Below are 26718 nucleotides of genomic sequence, written 5' to 3'. Positions count from 1 at the left end.
TCTTTCTAGAAACGTTTCCCTCAATGCCACCCAACGCGTCAGGAGCTTCTTTCTTTCATTCAGCTTTATGTAACCGTTCCCTCTATCCTACTACCACGCACACGTTAGTCCTATGGTACCCGTCCGTCGACCGTGGTAATGATAATGAAAGTGTATGCAACTTTGTGCCCGAGCATGCAACCACAAAGCTCGACTTGACTGGACGCTTCTCTGCAGCAGTCATGGCGATAATTAGTGACAAGTCGCACAACTTGATTTGTGGCTTTGTTCGCATTGCTAGAATCCTGCGTCGTAACATAAAGGCATCTAATTAGGAAAAGAAATTGTACACTTAATCTACGGTATATTTGGCAACATTTGTTTTGTTTTGTTTTGTAGCTCGCTTTGCACATGGGTTTCGCTTTTCCAGTCTACTGGAAAATGTTTGCGACGTTAAAACAAATTGTAATAAATAAGACTACGTCTCAGACGTAATTTGTATAGCGGTAAAAGTCACACACATACACGCGCACACATATGATACAGTTTGAATATCCCTGTAAAAGAAGAATTAGCTTCAATAGATTAGATTGTCGAACCACTGCCACAGTTTGTCCTGCTTTTCGTCCACCACATATGTCAAACATTTGCCTTTGCTTCTGAAAAGATGCGATAATATCCATTAATCAAAAGTGGAATTCCTATTGTGTGTATTGGTACTTTTTCGAACAGGCAACTTTCGGGTGCTCGTGGCGGAAGCACTGCGGCTTCAGCAGATTGAAGTAGGTGTATCCGATTTGGTTCGACACCAGCGTGTTGGCATTCTTAAGGCAGTTGTAGAATTGTTTATCACAGTCGCAGTGAGATCTGTAAAAAGAGGAAAGGTTTAGGTTTTTGAAGGAAATCACAAACTTGCTGTTGTTGGCTTATAGAAGGTGTTCTGTAATGAAATGCAAAACCAAAGTAAACAGCTCCTACCTATTGTATCTTTACTGGCAGTAATAAATGTAATGGCAGTACCGACAAACCGACATGAATGACCAAAGTACCATCAAATTTCTGATCAAAGCACAAAACCGACATCTGCCGCCTTGTTCGCGAAAAATGTGTATCCTAGCCACGAACACGCATACAAAATGTATTAGATGGTTCGTGTCTAATCTATTCCTGGCCAATTATTTTTATCTAGCTAACAATTTTCTATGTAGTTGAAGATGCTAATTTCAGTGATGGCGGGGGGGGGGGACACCCCTCACCACCCCTCTCCAAAGGGGGAGTTTGGTAAAGAGAGATGAAAAATCCGATTTGTACCTTCCTTAAAAGTTGTCCTAGCTCGCTTGTCTAATATCTATATACAATCTTCACACTGCCGTACTCTAACGGAACTATCAACTCTATGCTTTCATCTACTCCACTGCCTATAATTGCATATCAGTCCCATATGGAAAAAGTAGGCATTGAGAAAATGGCAGTCGAAGTTACGAAGTGCAATTCTCATGTAAATATTTGAAAAATCATAGTAAATTTATTGATATTTTTTTCAAGTTAAAATCTGTCACAATGAAGCTTGCATGTTCTGTTATATCAACAAAAAATATGGCAATTCGAAAAGCAGAACTTTAACTTAAACTATGGACGATTGAATTTCAGGATGGGACTGATATGCGATTACTTTGCTAGATGGGACAAACTGACTTGATGTTGTTTTCATATTTTTCATGATCTAAGTCCATAGTTTTATCACATAATATGAAAGTAGATGCCAATTGATAGTGGATAGCGTTGTTATCTCGAAATTGACGAAAATCCATATGGGACTGATATGCGGTTATAGGCAGTCCATCTATCGTATAAAAATTACCACTACAGTCTGTTATTTGAAATTAGCATCTTCAACTATGTAAATCGTTGACTTCACGTAGAAGTAATACTAAAAACATATAGTCAAAAAAAAAAAAAAAAAATCTAAAATCAAAAAAGATGGGATCGCTGCACATTTGAATCCGCCGTTATGGATTCTCGATCAAGAGTTAAGTTTAAGTTTCATGTCGGTTTGTCGGTGATGGCAGTTCTTGCAATGGACTGCAGCGTACAAGCAAGTTTTTTCAGAACGCATATTTTTGTATAAAACATTCTCGAGATGATTTTCTAGCCACATTGCGTTTAGCAATACAAACTTTGTTCGAACATTAAGCTGACATTGAAATTAAAAAAAAACAATATTCAAAAAACCTTCCGGTGACCACATTACAGAATTTGTTCCTGTTGCGAAAGAATGCAAATTCGACATACTTTTCATGTAAATCTGTATAATCTTACTTTTCCCGGTTGGGTGTAATAATTGTGGTTTCATGAAGGTCTTCTAGAGCATGATTTGGACTTGTAGAATGCTTTAAAACCATGATAAAACTTCAAATGTTTCTTGGGACGCTCTTTGATATTTTCTCAATCTTCAGATGCAACCCAGAACATCGTCAACAATCCTATAGTACATCCCTTATAATAATTTTGGAATTCTCTCCCCCATTCCCTTTATAATTGTGATAACATTTTACAACTTCCCTCCTGGAAACTTTAAGTTTTCGTTCTCCGATTTTCATAAATTTCTTAATATTTACCACAAGCCTGATTTTCACTTCTTCGTTATGCAAGTTTCTTGGTATACTTTTCAGAATTATGAAGAAATTATTCTTAGATTTTCCTTGGAATTCGTCTAAGCGGTTCTATAAAAAACTCACTGAAATTTCTAAAAATTCTCATCTGCAGTTTCGTGAATTTATCCTCTGAATTCCCTTGGAGTCCTGCTTACCTAGAAATTCTTCCTAGAATTTATTTAGAACAATATTCAAAATTAGATTATTTTGGAATTCTCATCAGTATTCCATTGTATTTGTCTCAACGAGTCCATTTCAATTCACTCCAGAATTTCTTTTATTTCTTCTTAACATTTACCTAAATCTCTGTAAAATTTTACTCAGAATCACTACGAAATTTTTCTCAGATTTACCTTGGAATTCTCCTTCAAGTTTTCTTTACATTAAGGACGCATAAAAGTTGTTTTTTATTTTGTTTTTGCAATTCGAGGTTCTTGAAAACATTTCAAGGACAGAAATTTGGAGTACAGTAAAACCAACCGGCGACAACTAACGATTTTAAATTGGCTCCATACTTGACTAGCCTATTGGCCCCAAGCAAATCGATTAACGTACCTCATTCCAATCGAAATTATAGTACTACACTATGTTTGTTTTGATTCGAAGGTTGACAGATAAAATGAGGGGTTCGTGAATTTTCCTATGTTTCGAGGAGTGCATCGATTAGCTTGGGACCGAAGATAGTACCAGAGCTGAGCCAAAAAGTTGAGCACGTTTCTTCGGGACCTTCTGGTCTTAGAGTTACCTGTATGGTAAAACCACAAACGATGTGGTTCGCTGTAATAGAATTTTCTTAGAAGCTTGTGCCATCAGCCACCAGATGGGCTAGTATCTTTGTTTGATTTGAACATAGTTGATTTTGTGTGCAATATGATCTTTGACAGTGTGCAAAGAGTGTATCATTTTGTCATTTTTGTCAACATTCTAGTACATTTAGTGTTGCCATGTGGTACAATCCATTAGTAGTGTTGCCATGTGGTACAATTCAGTAGTAGTGGTGTTGCCATGTGGTACACTGAAAAATTGCAATAGCAGGTGCGTCACCAAAGTTTTCGAGCCGCTCCGTCTGTCACTTTGTTTGTGCTACTACTGGATTGTACTAACATTTTCACCAAATGTACTACATAGAATGTTTTGGTTCTATTTCTTTCACTCTACTCAAAACTGAAATGCATAAAAAATGACAAAATGATACACTCTTTGCACACTGTTAAAGATGATTGCACACAAAATCAACTTTGTTAAAATCAAAACAAAAATACTAGCCCATCTGGTGGCTGATGGCACCAACTTCTAAGAAAATTCTATTACAGCAAACCACATTATTTTGATTGATTTCTTCGCCAGTTAGTCGTCTGTCACTTCGTTTGTGGTTGCGGTGAAAGAGATAGAACCAAAACATTCTAGTACATTTTGTGAAAATGCTAGTACAATCCAGTAGTAGTGTTGCCATGTGGTACACTGAAAAATTGCAACAGCAGGTTCGTCACCAATGTTTTCGAGCCGCTCCGTCTGTCACTTCGTTTGTGGTAAAACGAAGTCAAATCTCGATGAACATTTCAAATGGTCCTATCTGCTTTGATCGATTCTCTTCATCGACTTTCTCTTTTCATAACCACTGCTATGCAAACAGATTTTGCGCTAATTCTACCACATAGTTTGATAAAGAAGGTTCTTATCTAGCGTCCAAACCGTCAAATACAACAGGGAAAGGTTTTGCAGCTGAGTTATTGACGAAAGAGAAAGTCAATGAAGAAAATCGATCAATGCAGATAGGACCTTTTGAAATGTTCATCACATCACAGTAGGATTGTTTTGGTCAGATATTTTCAATAATTCAAAAACAGGTTTTTCGTTCACCAAAATTACGTTCATGAAAATGTGTTACTTGCATTCTACTAGCCTAACTGCTATTCCAAAAAATAGTGACGTCCTCTTTCCCCTTAAACATATCGATAAGTTTGAATTTTTCTAGTTAGAAATTTAATCTAAAATACTCTTTACTAAGCTAATCGTTGTCATGGCTTGTTAATTGTTGTCATGGAAACCACATATACATTTTTTCATCAACTTTGAATTTTCTCAAACTCCTTTGTAGTTTCTTAGAAAGTGCATTGCACATTGTCTAGGTGTCTTCTAAACAAGTCTTTCGAACTACCCTGAGAAGCTCTTAGAAGTTTCTATAGAAGTGCTCTGGCTAGTCCTCAGCGGGATTCCTTATTTTCACATGCGATTTTTTAGGAATTCATCGAATCTTTTCATGTAGGTACTCAGAATTTCCTTTAGAAATCCACTGAAGTTCCTCAGACCGGCTTCTGCACTTATCACTGAAGTCTTCCTAGTAGTAGATAGTACCCAACAAACATTGATAGCTGAACAATAACTTATTCAACCAAATATTTATATCTTTGGCTAAAAAATGGCTTATTCAGTTTTAAATCATTTCGGGACAATTTGGATGTTACTTAGAAGTTTTCGAAAGATCTAATGTAGGTTGTTTCACTAGTTCTTAAATTTTCATCAAACAACATTTCCCAAGAAATCTATCGAGGTTTTTCTCTTAATCTTCTTGATCTACAGCAATTCTATCAATCTGTAAAAACCTGTAACTGTACTTTTTAAAACCTTCTGTAAACACTACGAGTTTCGTTGAATCTTCCCATGAAGAGAATCGATCAACGAGGATAGGCCCTTTTCAAATGTTACGCGATGTACGATACGCAGAGAAAGCCAGTGGGCCTTAATTAGGTCAAGTTCGAACAAGATTTAGGAAGTATCGGATGATCGAGAAATTGGAGACAAATAGCCACGACCCCACGTGTGGATTCCCCAACAGAATAGGCCCAATAGGCAAAATCAAGAAAGCTTCTGTTCGTTGGATATTCTCTGCAGCACAAGGCGTATCGCTTCATGGATCGTGAGAACGACAAACTGACTGTTGGCCGTGATGCAGTATTCCTAACACCGGACGACGAAGATAGTGATTCTAACGATAATGATTTCTACGGCACGAGACGAACCAGCTAAGGGCTGAAAGTCTCTATAATAAAGCAAAAGACGAAGTTGTCTACGGCTATGAGTCAACCTGTGATGATTTTCATAATCAAACGACCGACGATGAAGACTAAACTGTGGAGGAGACTGGATCAACCCATGGATAGGAGGAGAATGATGCTCAAGGGTACAATCAGAAGTATGGAACAGACTATGACGAGGTATTTGCACTGGTTGCGAAGCAAACGACTCTTCGTGCCCTCTTGAGTATCCACATAGTGCAGCACGTTGAAGTTAAAAAGGCATACCTTCCCGGCAAATTATCCGAGACGAGCTTCATGAAGCAACCTGCTACGTCCCGTGCCAAGAATGATGTATGCTGTTTGCGAAAGAGCCTGTATGGTTTGAAGCAGGCGGGAAGAGTGTGGAACGAGAAAATCAGCGAGGTGTTACATGAACTTGGATACGTTCCATCTGAATCCGATCCTTGTCTCTACATGAGAACATGCCACGGAAAGAAGTCGTTCGTCTTACTCTATGTAGAAGAATACGAAAGGGTTCGTAAATTTCTGCAGTGACATTTCAAAATCACATGTCTTGAAGCTACCTGCGTATTCAGATTCAGAAAACGCAAAGTGGCCAGTTCCTGTTGATTCAAAGCGCTTACATCCGGAGGGTAGCGGCTAAGTTTGGACAATACAAAGCGAGCCGTCTCATATCGCAATGGACCCCGGATATCCGAATCTACAACAAATGGAGGAGGATCCGTTGCCTCGTAGCGAGGAGTTCCAAAGCTTAGTAGGTGCTTTGTTGTATATTGCGGTGAATACGAGGCCTGACATTGCTATTAGTGCATCCATTCTGGGACGCAAGGTTAGCCATCCCACCGAAGCAGACTGGACGGAAGCCTAACGCACACTGCGATATCTCTACACTACCGCCGATTTGAAATTGAAGCTACACACTTATAGCGAATTTGTTTATTATCCAGGTTGGAACCAGTTCCAACCCGTGCAAACCCGAGCTTCCTGTCAGTGTGAACCTCAACCCGAGCCAGGTTACAAAAACAAACGTTCACACTGACAACAAGGAGACCCAATCTTGATACCCGATCCAGGTTGGAACTGAAACAAAAACAAATTCGCTATTAGAAATACCTTATCTCACACGTGACGGAATCCATCTTTGACATGAAGGATGAGACGTAAACAAACATATCATGTTAAATTAAGTGCTCCGTGACTGAAAAGTTCGAAAGTATGTTTGATTGAGCTGAATTTCACGTCTATTATGAATCAATTTTATGTCAAATTTGACGCTCGCATATGTCAGTCTCAGAGCACCTAAATTTACATTAATTTTTCTAAGTGTGTATTAGTTGCAGGACCACTAGAAGCATATGTAGACGCTGACTGAGCTGGTGATCGTGGGATTCGTTTTCCGGCTTGATGGATCAATTAGCTGGAGCGCTAGGAAGCAGCTAATGGAGAACCTAGGATAGATCATTGCCAATCCTATCACGGTACGGACGGGAGGACAACCAAAGTTGTATTGCGATGCTACGGTCTGAAGGAGGAAATAGCCGAACGAAGCACATTGACACAAGGTACAATTTCGTCAAGGATTTGGTATGTACCGGTGTCATAGATGTTTGTTTATTACCCTAAGAGTAGTTGCGGAAGAAGATTGACCTTCAGTGCGTCGAGCTTGAGGAGGAGTGAAGGAGAAAGCTGAAGCAACTCGACGGAAGAGTCCAATCACAGTAGTCTAGATAATAAATTGATATTAATAAACACAGTTTACATTAGTCACTCGACACCAACACTGAAAAAAGTTTTCACATAATTTCTATTAGGAATGCACATATTTTTCCAATAACAAAATTAATTATTTTTATCTGAATATCACATAACATCATACATTCCATGTGAGTAATCATAAAGCTTTCATTGGACACATAAGGTTCATGTGATTTAGTGGAGAAATTTCGAATTATGGGATCACATGAAGTTTATGTGAAATCCACATGGATTTTCCACTGGTTATGTGATTTATTTTATGAGTGTACGGTTGTCTTTAATCACTCTTCCAAGATTTGGCTTGACGAAATAAATAGCTTGGAGTGAGTTGGTTTATTTCCGTTATAATTGCTTATCTTTTGACAGAAACGCGTATTTCGTCTACTACTTGCAGACTTCATCAGTGCCAAGTACTCAACACCACTTGTCACTGGTGAAGTCTGCAAGTAGTAGACGAAATACACGTATCTGTCAAAAGATAAGCAATTATAATGGAATTTAAAGGAAATAAACCAAATCACTCAAAGCTTTTCATAAAAAGATTCCGTTCAGTGGTTCGACAAATTTAAAGGATTGAAATGAATAGATAAACAAATTTGAGACATTTTAAATCATATTCTGGGACAAAATACACAAAAAAGAGTACCAACAAATCAAAAATTTGATCAAAAGTTCTTGTTCTATTATTATTATTATTTAGCTTTATTTAGGAGGCTTTCAGCCTTAGGCTGGTTCGCCTCCAAGAGTTCTTGTTCTACCATTTTTGTCAGTTTTCAAGTGTCAATGCTTTTAAACATTGAAAAAGTATGCATTTTCATTAGTTTTTTTTTTAATAAAAATCAGACGATGACATTTTGAGATATATGTATTGTAATATATTTTTTTTTTAATTGTTACTTAAAAAAAAAATTAAAAATTTATTTGTCCCAGAAATACATGATTTTTTTCTAAAACTACAATTTTTTTTGCAATAAGTACACTATTTTGTATTTTTTTTAAGGTCCAATTCGGAGAAGGTCGATTCAAAAATTTAATTTCTTTTTCGCTATTTTGCCTGCCCTAATAAAAATGTTAAGGTTAATTTGCGTAACGACGTGTTCGTGGTATCATCCACCATTTGTTGAATAGTTCAATCATTTGTTCGTTTATGGTATTTTTTATTAGGGTGTACTTCTTCAGAAAAACAAATGCAATTTTTCAGTGAGTTTTATGGGCTATGAACTTCACCTGGAAGCCATCTGAGCACAATCGTTGAATTTTCTTCAGAAACCCTTGAACCTCGCGTTGTTCATCTCCAAAAGTAATTTTAATTTATCTTTGATGCTACCCTGCAAGTCTTATAAATTTGTTCAGTATATCCTGAAAAAAAAACAATGAAATGGTTTCCCTGAAAGTCCTTGAAATATCTGCAGGAAGTTATCTGGACATTCCATGCAGGTCCTCCGTACTTTCTCTGAGTGTCCTCTGAACTTCACTCAAAGACCTCTGAAGATTATTTTGAACTTCTATAGATGCGTCGATCATCTCCCAATAGTACTGTCAATATCCTCTGAAAGATCTTTGAATTTTCTCCGGCAGATATACGATCTTCTCCAAAAAATCCTCAGAGTTTTTTGAGAACTTATGACAACTTATGAAGTTCTGTGAACTTCCCACATAATTTTTCCTCATATTGACCTTAGGTTCTTTCTGCTTTAACTGGAAGTGTATTTAACACACTCCATAAGCTGTTGAACCGCCTCTAAATAATCTTTGTAGCCTTGACGAGAAGAGCAACACAATAGTTGGGTAAAGAAGAATTGCATTATAACAGACCATCGACTGGAAATGCTCTCGCAACGTGGGGCTTTAGGTAGTGATGAAACGTCGCTAGAACTATTCCACAGCCGCAGTCAGTAATGAGCAAAAGGAGGACGCACATCTTTTGCCTGTAGACTTGAAGACATACTTCAAGTCTCCGCGTACATCGTACGGGTTAGGCAAAAGATGTGCGTTTGACTTTATACTGTCGCATTAATGGCCCTTCGCTCATATTCAACTTCTATTCAATTTTCATACTGTTGTAATCTAAATGAACTATCCACCTACCCTGTTCTAAAGATCATTCTCTAGCTAATAAATTATCACACTAAAGCTTCATGTTAGCTTTTTCAACCAACTCTGAAAATCTTTGTAATTGCACGAAGTCTTGCGAACGTTCACGGAGGTGATTTTAAAGAATATCATGATTTTTTCCTAAATGTAATATAAGCTTTCCATTCAGGTTCGAGGATCATCTTTATGAATCTTAATGTAACAAGATTTCACGTTGAAATCTTCGTAACCTCTCCAACATAGCCAAAGTTTCTTCATAGTCTACTGAAGTATGATCGATAGTTCTACGAACTGTCACTATTCAATGCCTTTCCGTTTTCAAGCATTTTATAATTCTTGGAGTAAAATTTTCCTTGTTCCAACCCGTCAACTCACCTGGTAAAATACCCATTGTTCTTCAGTCGATTGAACTGCTCTCCGGGGACGATCGACGCCGGACACAGATCGTGCGCCCGGCAGCACGCATCCGTCATGTAGAAAAATCCGATGTCGTTTTCACTTTTGGCCTGGTTGCCATCGCCGCACCACACCGTACCCGGGTAGATTGCTTTGATGCGTTGCTTGAACTGATTGAAGAGGCCCCCGATGGCGGTCTTCGAGGGCCGTGGAGGTCGCTTCGACGAGCTGCCACCGATCGTAATCGGCGTTGTCACCCCGGCATTACCGGTCGTCAGCGCCGGTGTCACCTGGTCGCTGAAATGGGCCGGAAGATTTCGAAGCCCCTTGGGGGTGTTGATGAAGTGCGGGTGGAATCGATGTGGGCTCAATGGACCGAACCGTTGTTGGTCCGCCTGATGCTTTTCAATGTACTTGTAGACGCCCAATCGCTGCAGAACGTCCCGGAAGAAGCCTGTAACTCGCGAGACGCTCGTTGAACTCCACGTGGTTTTATTGTCTTGATCTTGGATTTAAAAGTGTGCGTATCCACCACAGCAAAAAAGGAGCAAAGTGAAAGGGAACGAAAGCTCGGTCATATTTACATGCGTTACAGAAAAATTGTATTTACATTTTATGTAGGTGAATAGAGACTAATAGCACAGTGACGACAGTGTTGTGGTTCGTATTTCGCAACCAATTTTGATAGATATAGAGGAAAGGGCTCAAAAGTACGATTCCGTGCCGATTGTTCACCAATTTATGTACATACTCGTTGGGCGGCAAGCATAGGTCTGATACTGTTAGGAGTTACGTGAGTCGGCGGTGTTTTTGTCCGGAATCGGTGAAGCGTGTGCTGGACGTGCTCTGACTCTCCGTCATCGTTCGTAAACAGCTGTTTAGTAGATATACGAGGTGCGGTAATTTGTACTGTACTTACTATCGGAATGTGGTGACGAGTGTAAAAAGTAGCTCTGGGAGTTTCCTTCGTCGTCGTAGTCCTCGATCTGGAGCTGGGAACAGGAACAAAAAGTGAGCATTAGGTTATAAAAATTGATACGAGCTGTAGCAGTAGGCTGTGAATCTTTTTATCTTCAGGAAGCCATTGCCTGTTTGAATGATGAATTTTTGAAAACCTGTCGAACGAACGACCTTTTCCGCAATTAAAATGTAATTTTGTCACAATCGTTCTACCGTTGAATGTGGTTTAAGCAGTTTTTTCAGCTGCATCCATACCTACTGCGGCAATTAGTGGTTTGGAATGTTATTATTAATGTTTTTTGGTGGTCAGCGAAGGTGAAAATTGTTCACATTAATAGGATGAAGAGCTGGTTTTTAATGAACTCCGTCAATCAGACCGAAGGTTGAATTTCAAATTTGGAGAGACAGTACATATTGTGATTTGCTGTTTGGTGAGTGGCGTTTTGGTAATAATTATTTTCGAAAGGGAAACTGGCGTGTATCACACTTATAACATTCATGCTCGGTTAAATTCAGCTTGCAGCAATTTAATACAGCAAAAAATAAATTTTAATCTTGCATGCAAGAGGATGCACCTCAATCATGTCGAAAATCTCATGTAATTTTAATGGCCACAAAAATAAACAAATGCAGTAAAAGCAGCGTAATACAAACTGTTTATTTTATTCTAGTAAATCAATTATATTCTCAAATTGTCATTTTACGCCTTTGCTCGTTATTTCATTAACTTACTAAATGCTCAACAAACAATTAAAGTTGATAAACAGCTGAATAAGATTCAAATTAGATTTACATTTTTGGATGTACAGCACTGGATAAAACAAAAAAAATACATCGACACCCTTTGAAAGTTTAAAGAGATGTTACTTCTCAGTTTGTGCATCATGATTTCTGAATTTTCAGCTCCTGTTTGATGAAGTATTCACAAATTTATCACCATGATTTGTGGCTTGATCGATAAAGCCAAATTATCCAAATGTTGACTTCTATTCTGTTCAAATATAATCTGTTATTATTTACGAGGGGAGCGACTCTATCTAAAATGCAGGGAAGATTTCGTTTAGCTGTCGTGAGACACGGTTCAAATTAATAAGTAAAAAGAAGACTGTTGAAAATTGTGATGCAATTTCATGCTTTTTGATAGAATTTGATGAGAGTAGATAAGGAAAATTCCCAAAGGCTTGGTAGTCATGATGAAATGAAATGAGGTTGTTAGTGGAATGCTTTGAATAAAACAGCAAAAAAGGTTATTCGACTGCACATTGTAGTTTCATTTTTATACCTGTGATCTTGACATTTTGACCTACACACTTGGAAAAATTAATGTAAATTTATGTGCTCTGAGACTGACATATAAACGAGCGTCAATTTTGACATAAAATTGAGTCATCATAGACGCAAAAATCATGACATGTTTGTTTACGTCTTATCTTTTTTGTCAAAGATGGATTCCGTCATGTGTAAGATTAGGTATTTCTAAGTGTGTAGGGGATGAGTACTTAAGGAGGTTAGGTTTTGATAGGTTCTTTAGTGGGAATGACACTGATGAAGACTGTACATTGTAGCCGAAATACGTATGTGTCATGGATACCAAAATTAATGAAGTGTAATTAAATGGAAGATAACCATTTTTGCTGTTTTATACTTGAATACATAAAAAAACAAGCAGCAAAATTAAATGACAAATAATGTCAGATCTTCTATATTCCAATGAAAAACAAAAAGAAAAATAAAGTTGAATTATTTTTGTATGTCCAGTATTTCAACAATAATGCTAGAAATGAATCTCCATTGTGGTTCTGTGGGATTTCAAGAAGGATTGCCGAATATCACTATCCATAGCCAACAAATCAAATCGGAGGACGCTCGGTGAATCACCACAGTTAGTCTGGATAACAAAAGAGCATTTCTTGAGAATTCCAAGAGGGATAACCAAGAACCTCAAGTGCGATTCTGTAGCAAATCAAATGGGATTCTTGATTATTCCAAGTGTCATTCTCAAACAGACAGAAAATCCAAATCACTTCAAGGAAGATTCTAAATAATCCCAATCGAAATTCCATATAATGCTAACAGAAGATGAATAACATAACAATAAATTCTACGAGCAATTGAGGAGATAAATCTTAATTGAAATAGTTGAATATGCTAATTTCAAATAACAGACTAAAGTGGTAATTTTTATACGATAGATGAGGAGATGAAAGTATAGAGTTGATAGTTCCGTTAGAGTACGGTAGTGTGAAAATTGTATATAGCGAGTAGAAAGCGAGCAATATACAATTTTCACACTGCCGTACTCTAACGGAACTACCAACTGAACCTGGACGCCAAATTAAAGCCCGCGCGGATACTACTCAAGTAACATTTTAAGTTTTATGAATTAATACAAAGTTACTATAAAACAACATTCATAAAATTCTGGTCAAGGCTAGTTTGCCATTGATGCATCCACCAAAACCTCATTAAGACTAGAATCTGTCTAGTTGGCCCATCCTGGATAAGGTTCTGAAGGGTATATTTTCGAAACTCTTCAAGATTGATTTACTGCAAAAAGGTTGTATGACGAACGTATTGAGAACCATTTGAAACCCGTATTTAAGCTACAATAAAAGCTATTTGGCAACAATAAAAACCTTTTTTAAGCCAGGGATAGCCGCTTGCTGAATCCACTAGAAAAATCATCAATCAAGATAGAAAAGGATTCAAAAAGTACCATCCGATCTTACCAATATAATTGAAATACAAACTGATCATATAAAAAGCCTATTCAATTTCCGAAATTATTAAAATTGTTCTCATAAGATGGCCAAATTAAAGGTGCCATATTAAATCTTATGTGAAATGTACTTGAAAACATCGAAAAAAATAAGTACGCCCTCGGAAAACGTTGATCTCACTTATTATTTCTAATCGAGAAGAAAAATTCATTATTCTTCAGATTGATCATTAAGCCCAGCCGAGGTTTGTTTTATGATTATCGTATTTCAAATATCTGCTCATTCCTAAATTGACCAAAATAAAGCTATATCCATGGAAATACACATTGAAAACGAAGTTTGAAAAAGTCAAACTAAATAATTGTAATATGGCGGTGGCTTAAAAGTTGGTTTGCATGGGCCATTTGTGAAAAAGTTGTTTTGCTTTAATGAAATCCCCGACAAATTCATAAGGTTTTAAAATAGCTTTTATGAAGAAAACTTCCTGACTGAATCGTATTTATCCAAAGCCATTTTGCTTGATCCTAACCCGTTGAGATTTATGGCAGCATTTATGGAGGCAATGTTGCCTGCAAAAAGTTAAACGTCAAAGTTGGTTTATCTTTCGACAGTTGCGTTGTTAGATCATTACAACGAGGTTTTACTCCAGCGTTCTTCCAGGCGATTTTCTCCCGCTGGATTGGAAGCAGTTACTAAGGAAATGTACGGAACTGTTTTGCAACATTTCGCATGTATAATGAAACAGCTGGAAGCTCAATTGTTCCTGTAAAAGATCCCCTTCTTCCCGATGGTTCCCGAAGTCCACCATCAAACGGTGCAGTTTAAATTAAGTACGCTTGAATGAAATTTTGAACCTTTCGCGGAATAAAATTACTGCTATGAATCGGAAACCAGTCAATCTCCGCTTACTGCCAGTTTCAGTGGTTTTCTGTAGGTACAAATGCAAATTATTTCGTTCGTCTGATCTGGAGAAGGCTGGTCTGTTTTTAAACTTTTTCATAAAGGAGACCGTCAACACCAGTCAGAACGTGATGCAAACGTTAGATGCTCAGTCGTTGCTGAAATTGACTTTCCTTCGGTCGTTAGCATCGCTTGAATTTTTCATTCTACTTTCGTCTTCGAATTTGGAAATAGAGTAATTGGGGATTTTATGATACACTTTAACAAGTCTTAACAACAACAATGTATGCCTTTTGCTCTCATTTAAAACCGAATGGTTTTATGGTTGCTTTTATAATGATAGAACAACTTTGTAGCGTATTTTATCAAGGCATTAATAATCAATAACTAATGAAGTTTATAATTGATTTACAGAACAGTTTTATGAAGGGGTTGAGAGCTGTTTTAAATTTATTTTTAAAGCAAGAAAGATTTTGACTTTCTCAACAGACTATAGAAGGTTTTTAAAACAGCAATAAGCTGAATTATTAATCAGGAATGTTTTACACTTTGCAATGCTGTATTCAAACTAAATGAATTGTTCATTTCCGTTATAAAACCATCATAAACCAGACTGGATGCTAAGTAGCTGCTGAATTGTTACTTGGGTAGTACACTTCCCGGGCCGCAATTTTTCAACGCTGAGCAGAGGATAGATGTGCCTGATGATCTGCGATACATACGAACCGGAAAATTTGGAAAAGAAAGGTTTTGGTGTGGCAAGCCATTTGCCCCTGTGGCTTGAAGAGTTCTTCGTATTTCACAACGGGCCCAATCAATGGTGAAAATTACAGAAAAGAATGCATAAAAAACGGCTTCTACCCATCTACCGAAAGCATACGGATCCTCCATTGTTTTAGCCGGATCTGGCATGTGCTCACTATGCTGCTGCTATGTTGGAGATGCTCAAGAAGGAAAAAGTCGATTTTGTCGAAAAATTCCAAAATCCCTCAAACTGCCCTGAACTGCGTCCTATGGAAAGAAACTGGGCAATAATTAAACGGCATCTTAAGAAAGATGGAAGAGAAGCAAGATCTGTTGACTGCTTCAAGAAAATTTGGTCTGCAGCCCAACGAAACGTTAAGAAGAAAGTTGTGCAGAATCTAATGGGCGGTATCAAGAGAAAAGTCCGAGCGTTCTTCAGAAATGAGAGGTAAACATTCAAACTCACGTGAAATTGGTCGTATGTATGTTGGTTTTCATTAAGGGGGATTTCCGGTTCAATTGACCTAAACTTTGGATTTTTTTTTCCAGGGAACTGGTAAGAGTTAGAGACCTGAGTTTTTTGTCAAATCTTTATTCATTCTTGCCCTACAACTGGGAATTTTTTCAAGTCCAAAAATCCAAAATGGCGTCCAATATGGCGGCTGCCCGGCGGGTACTTCCCAAAACTGCGAGCAGCCTAGAGGTCGCAAATCGTCACCTAGAAAGAAAATTGGCTCAGTTTCTTGAAGAGTATAGTTCAGAGAATGGAATGAAAAAATTTGACAAAATGGCGGGCATTTGAGAAAAAGTCGTTTTTTTCGGTCGATTTTTTGACTTTGACAGGCTGTGAAAAATCGAAAATTGCACATTTCTCCTTGAGTCTATAGATCATTCCACGAAAAAAATTATTTTCAATAAGGGAAGCAAAGAACGAAGTCAATTGGTTGAACCGTTCAAAAGCTAGAGTGCTCGCAGTTTTGAAAAATGTAGTCTTGAGAAAAACGCGTTTAAAGTTTGCGAAACATTTTTTCTTATACCTGCGCGACCCATACCGCTCGGGAGGTCGATGCACTCAAAGGCCTGTAGCGACGTAAATATTTGCCGGATCGAAATGTCCTTTTACCCACATATTCTAGACATGTTTAGCTTTGATTTCATGCAAAAAAAAAAATCGATTTTTTGAAAATATTGAACCGGAAATCCCCCTTAATATAAAGTAAACTTATGAATTTGTTCGAAAATAAATAATTGCCTTTGAAAAACAGGTGTCTACTTTCATGAATGAACAGTCCTTATAAGTTTTACATGATTTTTGATATTCTCGATAACACCAATACCGGCAAAGTGGAAAACAAATACAAGTAAACGTATGAACCTTAAACCATATTCTAATTTTGTCAACCAGCGGCCTCAGGGGTGTAGTGGTAAGTGTGACTGCCTGTCACTCCAAAGGGCTCAGTTTCAATCCCAGTCGGCGCCATCGGAATAAAAATCTCTCATCAAGGGAAGTAAAACCGTTGGTCTCGGGTCCATGAATTGATGGGTCCATAGGTAGGGTTCAGGTGTTGGCGTCAGTAGCATTGGTACTGAGTACGGAAATCAAGATCAACGGAAAACAAATCAAGGAAAAAAAATGTCAACCAATCTTTCATAAACGTATCTCGATGGGTATATGATGAGGGTTCTACTTCCACTTTCATTTCAAAATTTGGCCGACCCAATTCCGAGAAAATAAGTTATGAACATTCAGTGTGAATTTTGGAAAAGAGATGTTTTACTATACAAATATATTAAACCAGTTACCTGCGAACTTAGTTTCAGTACATAATAAAATAATTATAAAAAAAAAACTACGTTTCAGTCAATGCCGTTTAACTTAAATATAACGATCGAAAATCGGTCGTAAAATGGCAGAGATATGAGCAAAGAACATTTAAATGTTTTTTAAAGGGTGATCCCAAACTTATGATCGGGAGTGTACCTGTACTCATCTAATTTTGGACCGATTTGAGCATAACAGGTTTCATTTTGAAGGAGAATATTTTTTTTTCTTCATTTTGATAAGCTTGTTTAAATTGCTTTAAACTATGAAAAAAATGTTAATGTTAATCTATTGACCCCTTCTGATGAAATTCATTTGAGCAATCAATTTGATATGCTCAAGGATGATGAAAGTGATCCATAATCAATGCATAATATGAATAAACTTTCCCGGCTTAATGCCAAGATGGAAAAGGTCCCCTCTATTTTGGTAACCACTTCCGATTTCCATGCTCTTCGCATGAAACCTTTGAACTTGACAAATTGGCCGTCAGGCTGAACGTCTTTTCAGGTATCTTACTGAGAAAAAACAGATTTTTTTTACTCACGACCAGGCATGCAAACCATTTACATTCATTTCGTGCATTCATTTACATTCAATTGCCTCTAACTTTTTCCATCAACAGAATTCCGTTAAATGATGCAGGAATCTTTTGTAGATTTTGATATTAACTACAACTTTTGTCGACAACTCAAATCTGTTCCTCATATGCATGATGAACTAGAGTGAGCACAACTTGTTACTATATTTCAGTGAATGTAATTTACATTCACTTAAAAACATAGGTAAGTTCTGTTCGCCCCGGTTCATCATGCATAAGAGGTACAGATTTGAGTTATCGTCCAAAGTTGTAGCTAATATCAAAACCTACAAAAGCTGCATACACCATTTCATGGAATTCTGTTGATGAAAAAAGTTAGAGGCACATGAATGTAAATGAATTCACGAAATGAATGTAAATGATTTGCCATGCCTGTTTACGACACCAAAACTGAACGTCTGTTCAAGGTTGTACCATAGAGGTAACTCTAAGACTAGAAGGTCCCGAAATAACGTGCTCAACTTTTTGGCTCAGCTCTGGTACTCGCTTAGGTCCCAAGCTAATTGATTCACCCATCGAAAATCCACTAACCCCTCATTTTATCTGTCAAATTTTCATATCGAATCAAAACAAACATTGTGTAGTAGTAGAATGTCGACTAGAATGGGGTACGATGATCGTTTGCTTGGGACCAATAGGCTAGTCAAGTAGTGAGCCAATTTAAAATCGTTCGTTTCGTATTGATTGTTGGTTGTACTGCGCTGCGTGTACGCTGAGTAGATAGAAAGAAGAATGATGACGATTCTGAAGATTTCCTGCAAAAACTACAAGGGACAGCCCTATGGGGTTGTACGCAATAGTGACGTAGGACTACGTGGTTGTGTTTTGTGTAGGAATAGGAATTAGAGCGGGGTTCTCTCTGTTTATACCCTTTAGTTGACATAGATGGCCCACATAGATCGTATGGAATTAAACTTTGAAATCTGTGTTAGGGAAATTGCTTTTCGCAGGCAATCGGTGAAAATTTTAATTATCATAGCAACAGTTGCACATCCGTGCAATTTTCGATAGTGACATTTTGAAAAATGCTAGTCTTAATTTTAACAGCTTCGTAAAATTCCTATCGATTGGCGTATTAAGAATTAAAATCCGTCATCTCTGGATCAAAATCAGACCACTTCCATGCCGCGACTGACTTTGGATTGTTAAATCACACCCCCAATGTTGCCTTAAAGTACATGTCATGTTAGATTTAAACCTATCTAGATAGAGCTGGAATTAGGCGTTACAACTTTTGTAAACAATGACTTCTCTCGATGATTTTTAGGAAGTCAAGGCACGCCCATGCAAACCAACATTACCGCCGGGTAGGGGAAGTCTTAACCTACCTGATGGTGATGTTGATTTGCGAAGGCGAGCCTTGACTTTCAAGACATCATAGAAAGAAGTAATTGTTTACAAAAGCTGTTACGCCCTCATTCCAGCTCTATCTTGATATGGGATCATGGGTCATCCGATTGATGACCTTGACAAATGTCCAAAAAATACTTTTTTACAAATTTATGGAGGTCCTGAAAAGGACCGTTTTGTCGTGATGGTTGAGTAATGCTTAGCTATTAGGGTGTTAAACACAGATGAGGCTGGTGAGCTGTATGTATCCATGCGATGCAGTTTCTTCCTCTTTCTATGGATGTTCATGTGGGCTGCAGCTCACTGCTTGCAGGCAGCCTTTCTTTGTGTACTGGAGAATAATGTTCAACGCCATGCGCCGAAAGCCCTGCTGCTGCTGATACCGACGACCGGACACCACCATACACGGTGATTGAAACTGAATCCGCTCAGTGGTAGAGGCCAGCCATGGTAGCTAGCTGCTTGCGGGGAGTCTTTCGTTGTGCACTGGAGAACACCACCACTCACCACTAGGGTGCTTCATTCTGAAAAAAGTGATGAATTTCTGATGGGCCACCCTCCAGTTCGATTCATAGCCCCAAAATATGAACCTGTGCAAAAATTGGTAAAGATTGATGAAGGTTTAGAGGTCGCGCCAATGATTTGAAATTTGTATGGGAATTACTATGGAAGAATTTAAAAAATCGCTTATATCGCTATAACTTTGCTTCTACTTGTCCAAATGTCGAAAAAATTTAGTATGTTATTGCTATGGCAATAAACAAAAAGCCTACAGTTGCTACGCTCAGTTTTGCAGCGTATCAAGAATTATAAAAATGTGAAAAAATGGCAAAATAGGGTAAATTGACAGATGAATATGTACAAGGCAACAACGCCAATTTCATCGCAACAACAACAGGCTTGTTGATCATTGTCATGACAACCACATATTTTTTTTTTCAACGTTTGGACAACTACAACCAAAGTTAGAGCAATGTAAACGAAAATCAATAATTTCCCATACTAATTCACCAAAATCTCCATACAAAATCCAAATCATTGGCGCGACCTCTAAACCTTCATCAATCTTTACCATTTTTTGCACAGGTTCATATTTTGGGGCTATGAATCGAACTGGAGGGTGGCCTATCAAAAATTCATCACTTTTTTCAAAATGAAACACCCTACTCACCACGCGGTGATTGAATAAACACCGTTTGGTGCGGCCGGATGGAATTCATCTTTAAAATCTGTATTAGGGAAATCGCTTTTCGCTGGCAATCGGTGATCATTTTAAATATCAAAGCAACAGTTGCACATTCGTGCAATTTTCTACAGTGATATTTTGAAAAATCATAAAGTCTTAAACTTAACAGATGCGTAGAAATATATCTGATGGATTGGTTATAAAATTATTGAAATTGGTCCAAGGGCAGCTGAGTTATTATCGGTTAAAGTCTTTCATAATTTTGTTACATGTTCGGTTTTCACACGTAGTCTTACGTCAAAAGATGATGCGCGATGCAGGAAGATGTGAGAAATGAAAGAAGATTTTTCGAAGATCAGGGTGGCCAGCGAACCGGGAAAACCGGGAAATATCCGGGAATTTGAAAAGTAACCGGGAAAACCGGGAAAAAATCGGGAATTCGACGAGAGAACCGGGAAAAATAAATTTACCATACCATAGGAACAAATTTTTAAACCATTTAAACCATTAATAAACCATTAAAACAGAATTTTTTTACCAAATGAATGTCTTGCTCTATTTGCTGCGTAACTTTTTCAGTTTCCCGTCTTATTGTTTTTAGAATTTTATCACTCAGCAATATTTCAAATTGATTTCTATCGTTTCAATTTCAGATGTAAAGGCATGGGCCTTAAAGAAAATATTGAAGATGCTGCACTATGCACAAAAATATTTGTAAAAACCGAATCTGAACTATTCTTTTCCAGGGTTTTAATTTTTCGTTTTCAATTCGAAACCAAAATAGCCATGCTATTTTATTCAAAATTCTCATAATATGAATTCCAGAATTAACTTGGAAGTTTGCTTTGAATTATCATGGAATTCAAATTAACCAGAAAATACTCCGCGTAATAATTACCGTTGAATTCTTTTTTGAACTTCCTTGGAACCCCTTTTAAGAATTTGATTGGAATCCTTCTCATAATTCCCTTGAACCTATTCGGAGATTTTGATTCATTTGAAATTTATTTCAAAATTTTCTTTTAACTCTATTCAAAACAGCAGAAATCTTTCAAAATTTTATTTAGAAACCCCTTGTAGTATTTTTTAAAGAATTTCTTTCTAATTTTCAGCATTTTTTTTTTGCTATCAATTTTGTTGGAGCTCTGTGATGAATCTTTCGCACTCTTAGAACTCTGTTTCTTGTTGAATTATCAACATAATTTTCTTTCCTTTTGAAATTTTCTAAAGTTACCTAAGAATTTAATTTTGAACTTGCATCCTTCTCCACAGAAATCCCTCCAAATTCATCTAACAATTTCTAAGGACTTCATGTCAGAATAATTTTGGAATTCTGCTCAGAACTTCTCCTTCAAAAACTGTGTGGGAATTCTTCTCAATATTTGTTTGAAATCAACAATTTGAATACTTTTGAATTTTAGTAACAAATCCAGGGTTTCCAGAGTTTTCAGATTTTGGGACTCTGGCATTTGTGTGGAGTAAATGTCAAAGTCCCAAAATCTTGGGACTCTTCTTAAATCATAATCCTTTCAGTATATTCCTTTCAGTAAATAACCTTTCAATATAGGTGGATAGGTGGTATTATACGTGGATATTAAATTTCATGAACCATGTTTAGTTTCACGTTGAGCGAGTTCCAAAGTCGGTAGGTTTTACATATTTTTTCGTGTTTAACTTGGTACATCAACGCGAGTACTGAAAGGTTAATATTTATATGAGTATAGACAACGGAGTGAATACAAATTTTCTTCATCCGATATATCTAACAATTTCCTTTACTTCTCATTTGAATCAAGTTAATATTTTCTGAAACATTTTTTATAATTAAAGCTTTAATTTTTTCACAATTCTGTCTTATAATTCCAGATAGCATTTGGCCTAGTGACCTTAATCTCTGTTACTCTAGGGCTTTGAAATCATAAGATGTATGGAGCATAAAAACGTTATAGAAATTGATTTTTCAAAGTATTTTGGAAGATCAATTTTTTTGTTTTGAATACATTAAGTGAATCATAAAGTTGAATTTATGCTTTCAGCATTAAAAAAAATACTTTCTGTAATTTTGCATTTATTTTTCCTACAAATAACGTCCGAAAATTTACAATTGGCCGTCTTTTTAAAAATGCGTTCAATTTGTTTTTTGTTGAGTATTAACAACCGGAAAATTTTTAAGATTTGAACCGGGAAAAAAACCGGGAATTTCAAAATGAAAAATGAAATTCAAAATGAAAATTCACTGGCAACCATGGAAGATTGATTCGCTAGTGTGAAATTTTTTGAGCATCTAGAATTGAGATTTAGAGATTTAGGTCGCGGGTGGCTGTGTTTGTTGTCCTGCTCGCATTTGTTTTCGCTTGTAACTGTCACTCTACTTATTTTTAATAGTGACATAGTTTTTATTTAAATTCAGAAGGATATAACTTGTCGCGAGTGCGAATTAATATTCACAACTATCGACCGTCGTGGAGTAGTCCTCAGAACTGGCCATGTGACCTCCCATAGTGCATATATTTTCAAGTTTTTTTTATCACACATGGCTGGAGATGTTACATCACTAATATCCTTCCTTTCCTTGTAACGGAGAAGATGGGCGTGACCGACAATGCTAATTGTCATGCTTTTCCTGTTCTGAACATTGATTGGAGAACTATTCACTCCCAAATAGTTGTTCTTAAGCAATCAGAACAAGACCGTCAAAGAAGATACATGACAGTTTACAAGTATGCAATATACGAATTACTCCGTTACAGCGCAACGCAACGCAACGGATAGTCGCTTCCGTAATGTATTTTTTGAGCCATGTCCAGAAAAGTGTGAAGAGTTTTTGAACTAGTTTGGCAATAACCCGCAATAATCTTGGGCTCATCAGTAGTACAGCAGAACAGTAGTTGTACAATATTATGAAATTGGATGTGATGTTTCCTTTATTTTCGTTTGAATGTTCTTAAATTTATAATGTACACTCGTTCTATCCACTGAAATCTCACTTCTTCGTGTTCAGCGTTGTTCAATTTCGTGAGATTTTATGAAGCTCACAAAAGGAAAAGTTCACGAGTCATTGTGAGTTGTCGAGAATGATTATAGACTCGCTTTTACTCTATTTTGATAGAACTAAGTTTTCTTCCTCCTTTTACCTTCTCCTACGTCCTTTTCTTCCATTCTTCTCTTTTCAGAAAGCGAACCCTATAACTTTAAGCCATATAGGGCTAGAACAAGAGTTAGTGCTCATGTTCCGACCACTAGAGGAAAATGGAGGATCACTTAACCTGTTTAGACTAGATGCTCCCAACGATCAATCATTTATAAATAAAAATACAACGGAACGTACGGTACGAAATCGCTGGTGACGGTGACGAGATGTCCACGTTTCATCCATTTATTGGATTCTGAAGCATCGCGTTTAAATCTTTGATTTAAATGGGCCCGATGAATCTTAATCATCTTGCCCCTTAAATGCTGCACAGCCTGGCAGTTTTGATATATTTTGCGCATTTTTGTTCATGGTAAGAATACCTGTTGTGGATCTTTTCAAGGGAACTGAGATCATATACAAGAATTCTATTCTTGCCAATGGTTATGATATATGAACCAATGTGAAGCACTGGACTTCACTCAAGATTACTGGACATCCTCAAAGTATCGTTTGAATTGTTCTATTTGGGATCTTTGGTCTTATCCTTTGTAGAGTGTCTCACGTGATTCACAATACCAAAAACTGATAGGAAATACTTAATTCGATTTTGACCGCTCAAAGCACAGTAATTCTAATGTTCAACCTTTTCTCCGAAGATGTATCGTTCCACCTCACTTACCACAACATTCTCCGTTGGATTTTCACTGTCTCGCAGGTCCGCATTGACCTGCTCGGTGAACAGCAGCTCCAGATCCACGTTCTCGTCCAAATCCATAAAATCACTGATCGGTATATGATCCGGTTCCAAAAACGTGAAATTTTTCGTTCCAAAATGCTTCAACTCCACCATCACCGTACTGATTCCCACACTATCCGCTTCGTTCTCCGTCGTAGACACAGCGTCCCCATCACTCTTCAATTCCGTTCCCGCAACGTTCAGAAACCGAGTCGACGGCTCACTGGATTTCAAATCTTGGCGTTCCGTTTGCATCTCTTCGCTTTTCACCACTTGCTGTTGTTGCCGCTGCGAACCTCGCATGGGATCATTGTATACGATCTGCAGCAGCAAACCCAGCACAACCACCACAACCAACACTAGCTTTTCCAGCATCCGATTCGAAGCCATCCTGGCAGCTGACTAATCCACACTCTACTAAACTTGCTCCGACACTAACGGCTAGTTTAAAAGCTTTCTTCATACTTGCCTGCTCAAAACATCATCTCGTGCCCTTTTCGACACACCTGATTGTTTCTTGTAAATGAAAATTGAACTGGACTTTGGAATTTTTTCTCCGGAAAGAATGCACACTTCCGATCACAATCACCTGCGGCTATCAAGTGGATTGCAATTCTTCACCCGGAGAGCGATTTACATCAGCAACCGATCTCAGCTCAGCTTCCGACGGACGACGACGACAACGACAACGGTCGTCGAATATCCTTGACTTTGCTCAGCAGGCGCACAGATTCTTCAAACTTGTTCAGCATAAGATTACATCGAATCACACGACGGTGGGTAACAAAGAAACGTATGCAATTATTTATTAAACGTCAGCAATATGATGATGATGATGATGCTACAGCAGCCGGCACCAGCCGGATCAAATCTACATATGCACGGTGGATGACTTCGGTTCTGATGAAGATGTACGACGCTGCCCAATTTGTTCCGCACAACAATAACAGCAACGAGTGGTGCCGCACGGATGATGGGAGACTTCCGCGTGAATCGTTCGCGATCGCGCGATGAAAACCAATAAAAGACCGATTTGATGTTCAGTTGCCGAAGAACGATATCGATGATGGACGCGATCGCGGTTTTTTTTTAATGTGAAGTTGAGACCATAGTAATCCGTTTCGGTTGGTGGTTGGAAATGGACTAAAGCAGGCGTTGGGTGGAAAATTGTTTGGTACCTTCTGCTAAATGTAACGGGCGTAGCATGGCATAGCCTTCTGCGCGCGGTTTCGCCTACCGTAGGTGAAATGGGTACCTTCATAAAGTAAAACTACTGGTCGCGTTTGTTATTGTATTTTGTCTGGCTTGTGGTGAACCATTTTTTGAAGGCTCATTAGGTTGCTGGGCTGTTGGCGAATATAGCTTCATCAGCGGTTGTTTTCGATTGTCGTTGAAATTGTGACGGCACGATGTGCTTCAGCATTAGGATTTAGAGACGTTTGTTATGCATTAAATTGTTGTTGGTGTTAATTTCTCAATTCCCTTTTTACCTTGTGTTTTTATCGTTTTCCTTAAATCTTCATTTAGATTTTTTTTTGTTTCAGCTTATTCTTCGTTATTTCTTTAATTCTTTTTTTTTCTTTACTACGCTTTTGCACTTCTTTCTTTATTTATGACTATTTGTGTTTAGTTTTAAGTCCTCATTTCAGTATCTTAGTTGTTCACTCGTGATTATTTATGCTTCAATATTTTTCTTACAAACTAAACCAAAGCGGGATCAAGTTATAGACACTTTCAGACTGCTTTGCTGGATTTCAAACTTTTTCAGATTGATAAACAAAACAAATTCATGAGTGTGACTCCCTCTGTACGAATGTAGTTGTTGTGATTTATTATTTTGGTTTTTTTTCTAAAGAAATTGAAATGTGGAGTTGAGCGAAACACTGGAAATGCACCGATAAAAAGTGTCATAACAATTGACACACCTGAACAAGAGGCTAGGATACGGCGGTTATAATCAAACCAGACGTGGAGTAGATCATCATCGTTATTTCCAACATCATCACAGAATACAGCCAGGACTATCACATCGAACATAATCAAGGACAGACAGGAACAAAGTCGCAGCAACGAAAAGGAAATTCGCATTGTAAAGTAGTTGAAAGCTAAAGCAGGATATTATGTAAAAGTAGATAAGCCCCCTTAGTCACCGCGAGTGAGGTGCAAATCAAATGGAGAGTCCCCTGACTCGCGGAGACTTTTGTCACCTCACTCGTGGCGCAGAATAGACCTCACAGGCATCGCGGTCGTTATCATTGTCCATTGGACGATTACGACAATCAGATGACAACAAAAATTAACAACGGACCGTATAGTCGCTTCAAGTGGACCCCCAACAGAGCATGGTGAAACACGTGGAGAAAACACTGAAAGAGTGTAAATCAATTGTAGGAGCAGGTCGTTTACGGGAATTCAATCCCATTCTACCCAGGATCAAAGGTCTCCCCAAAGTCCACAAACCGGGGAATGAAATGGAATTTTCAGAAAAATGGGAAGTTTTGAAATTTTGAACATAATCGTAAACACAATATTATTGTATAATTATAATAATTCTACTACTGAAATGACAACTTCAATTCCAAGTTCAGGGAAGCCTTGCCGAAGTTCAGGGAAGTCCTGCTAAAGTTCAGGGAAGTTCTGCGGAAATTCA

The 26718-nt window shown here is 37.7% G+C and overlaps 1 protein-coding gene across 1 annotated transcript; it reads right to left on the bottom strand.

Moving 5' to 3' along the window:
• Window positions 1-497: 497 nt before the first annotated feature.
• LOC135706241 (uncharacterized) lies at window positions 498-24654 on the bottom strand. Its single transcript, XM_065227807.1, has 5 exons — window positions 24012-24654; window positions 10836-10908; window positions 9896-10370; window positions 700-846; window positions 498-638 (listed from the first exon to the last, which is right to left on the bottom strand). The coding sequence occupies exons 1-5, from the start codon at window positions 24456-24458 to the stop codon at window positions 557-559; spliced, it is 1224 nt and encodes a 407-aa protein (XP_065083879.1). The 5' UTR covers window positions 24459-24654; the 3' UTR covers window positions 498-556.
• Between the last annotated feature and the right edge of the window lie 2064 nt (window positions 24655-26718).

The sequence above is a fragment of the Ochlerotatus camptorhynchus genome, unplaced genomic scaffold (genome assembly GCF_037179485.1).
Source record: "Ochlerotatus camptorhynchus isolate MF236.1 unplaced genomic scaffold, CSIRO-AGI_Acam_v1.1 ptg000276l, whole genome shotgun sequence".
NCBI classification, from domain to species: Eukaryota; Metazoa; Arthropoda; class Insecta; order Diptera; family Culicidae; genus Ochlerotatus; species Ochlerotatus camptorhynchus.
Note: the sequence above shows the minus strand (reverse complement) of the source record. Positions and strands in the feature narration are given on the sequence as shown.

Excerpts from the sequence above, each read along its gene's own strand:
- LOC135706241 (XM_065227807.1), bottom strand. The coding sequence starts at position 24,458 with ATGGCTTCGAATCGGATGCTGGAAAAGCTAGTGTTGGTTGTGGTGGTT. Across the intron at positions 10,909-24,011 it reads ATCCAACGGAGAATGTTGTG|CTCCAGATCGAGGACTACGA; the intron begins GTAAGTGAGGTG and ends TCCTGTTCCCAG. Across the intron at positions 639-699 it reads AAAGTTGCCTGTTCGAAAAA|AAGCAAAGGCAAATGTTTGA; the intron begins GTACCAATACAC and ends GCATCTTTTCAG.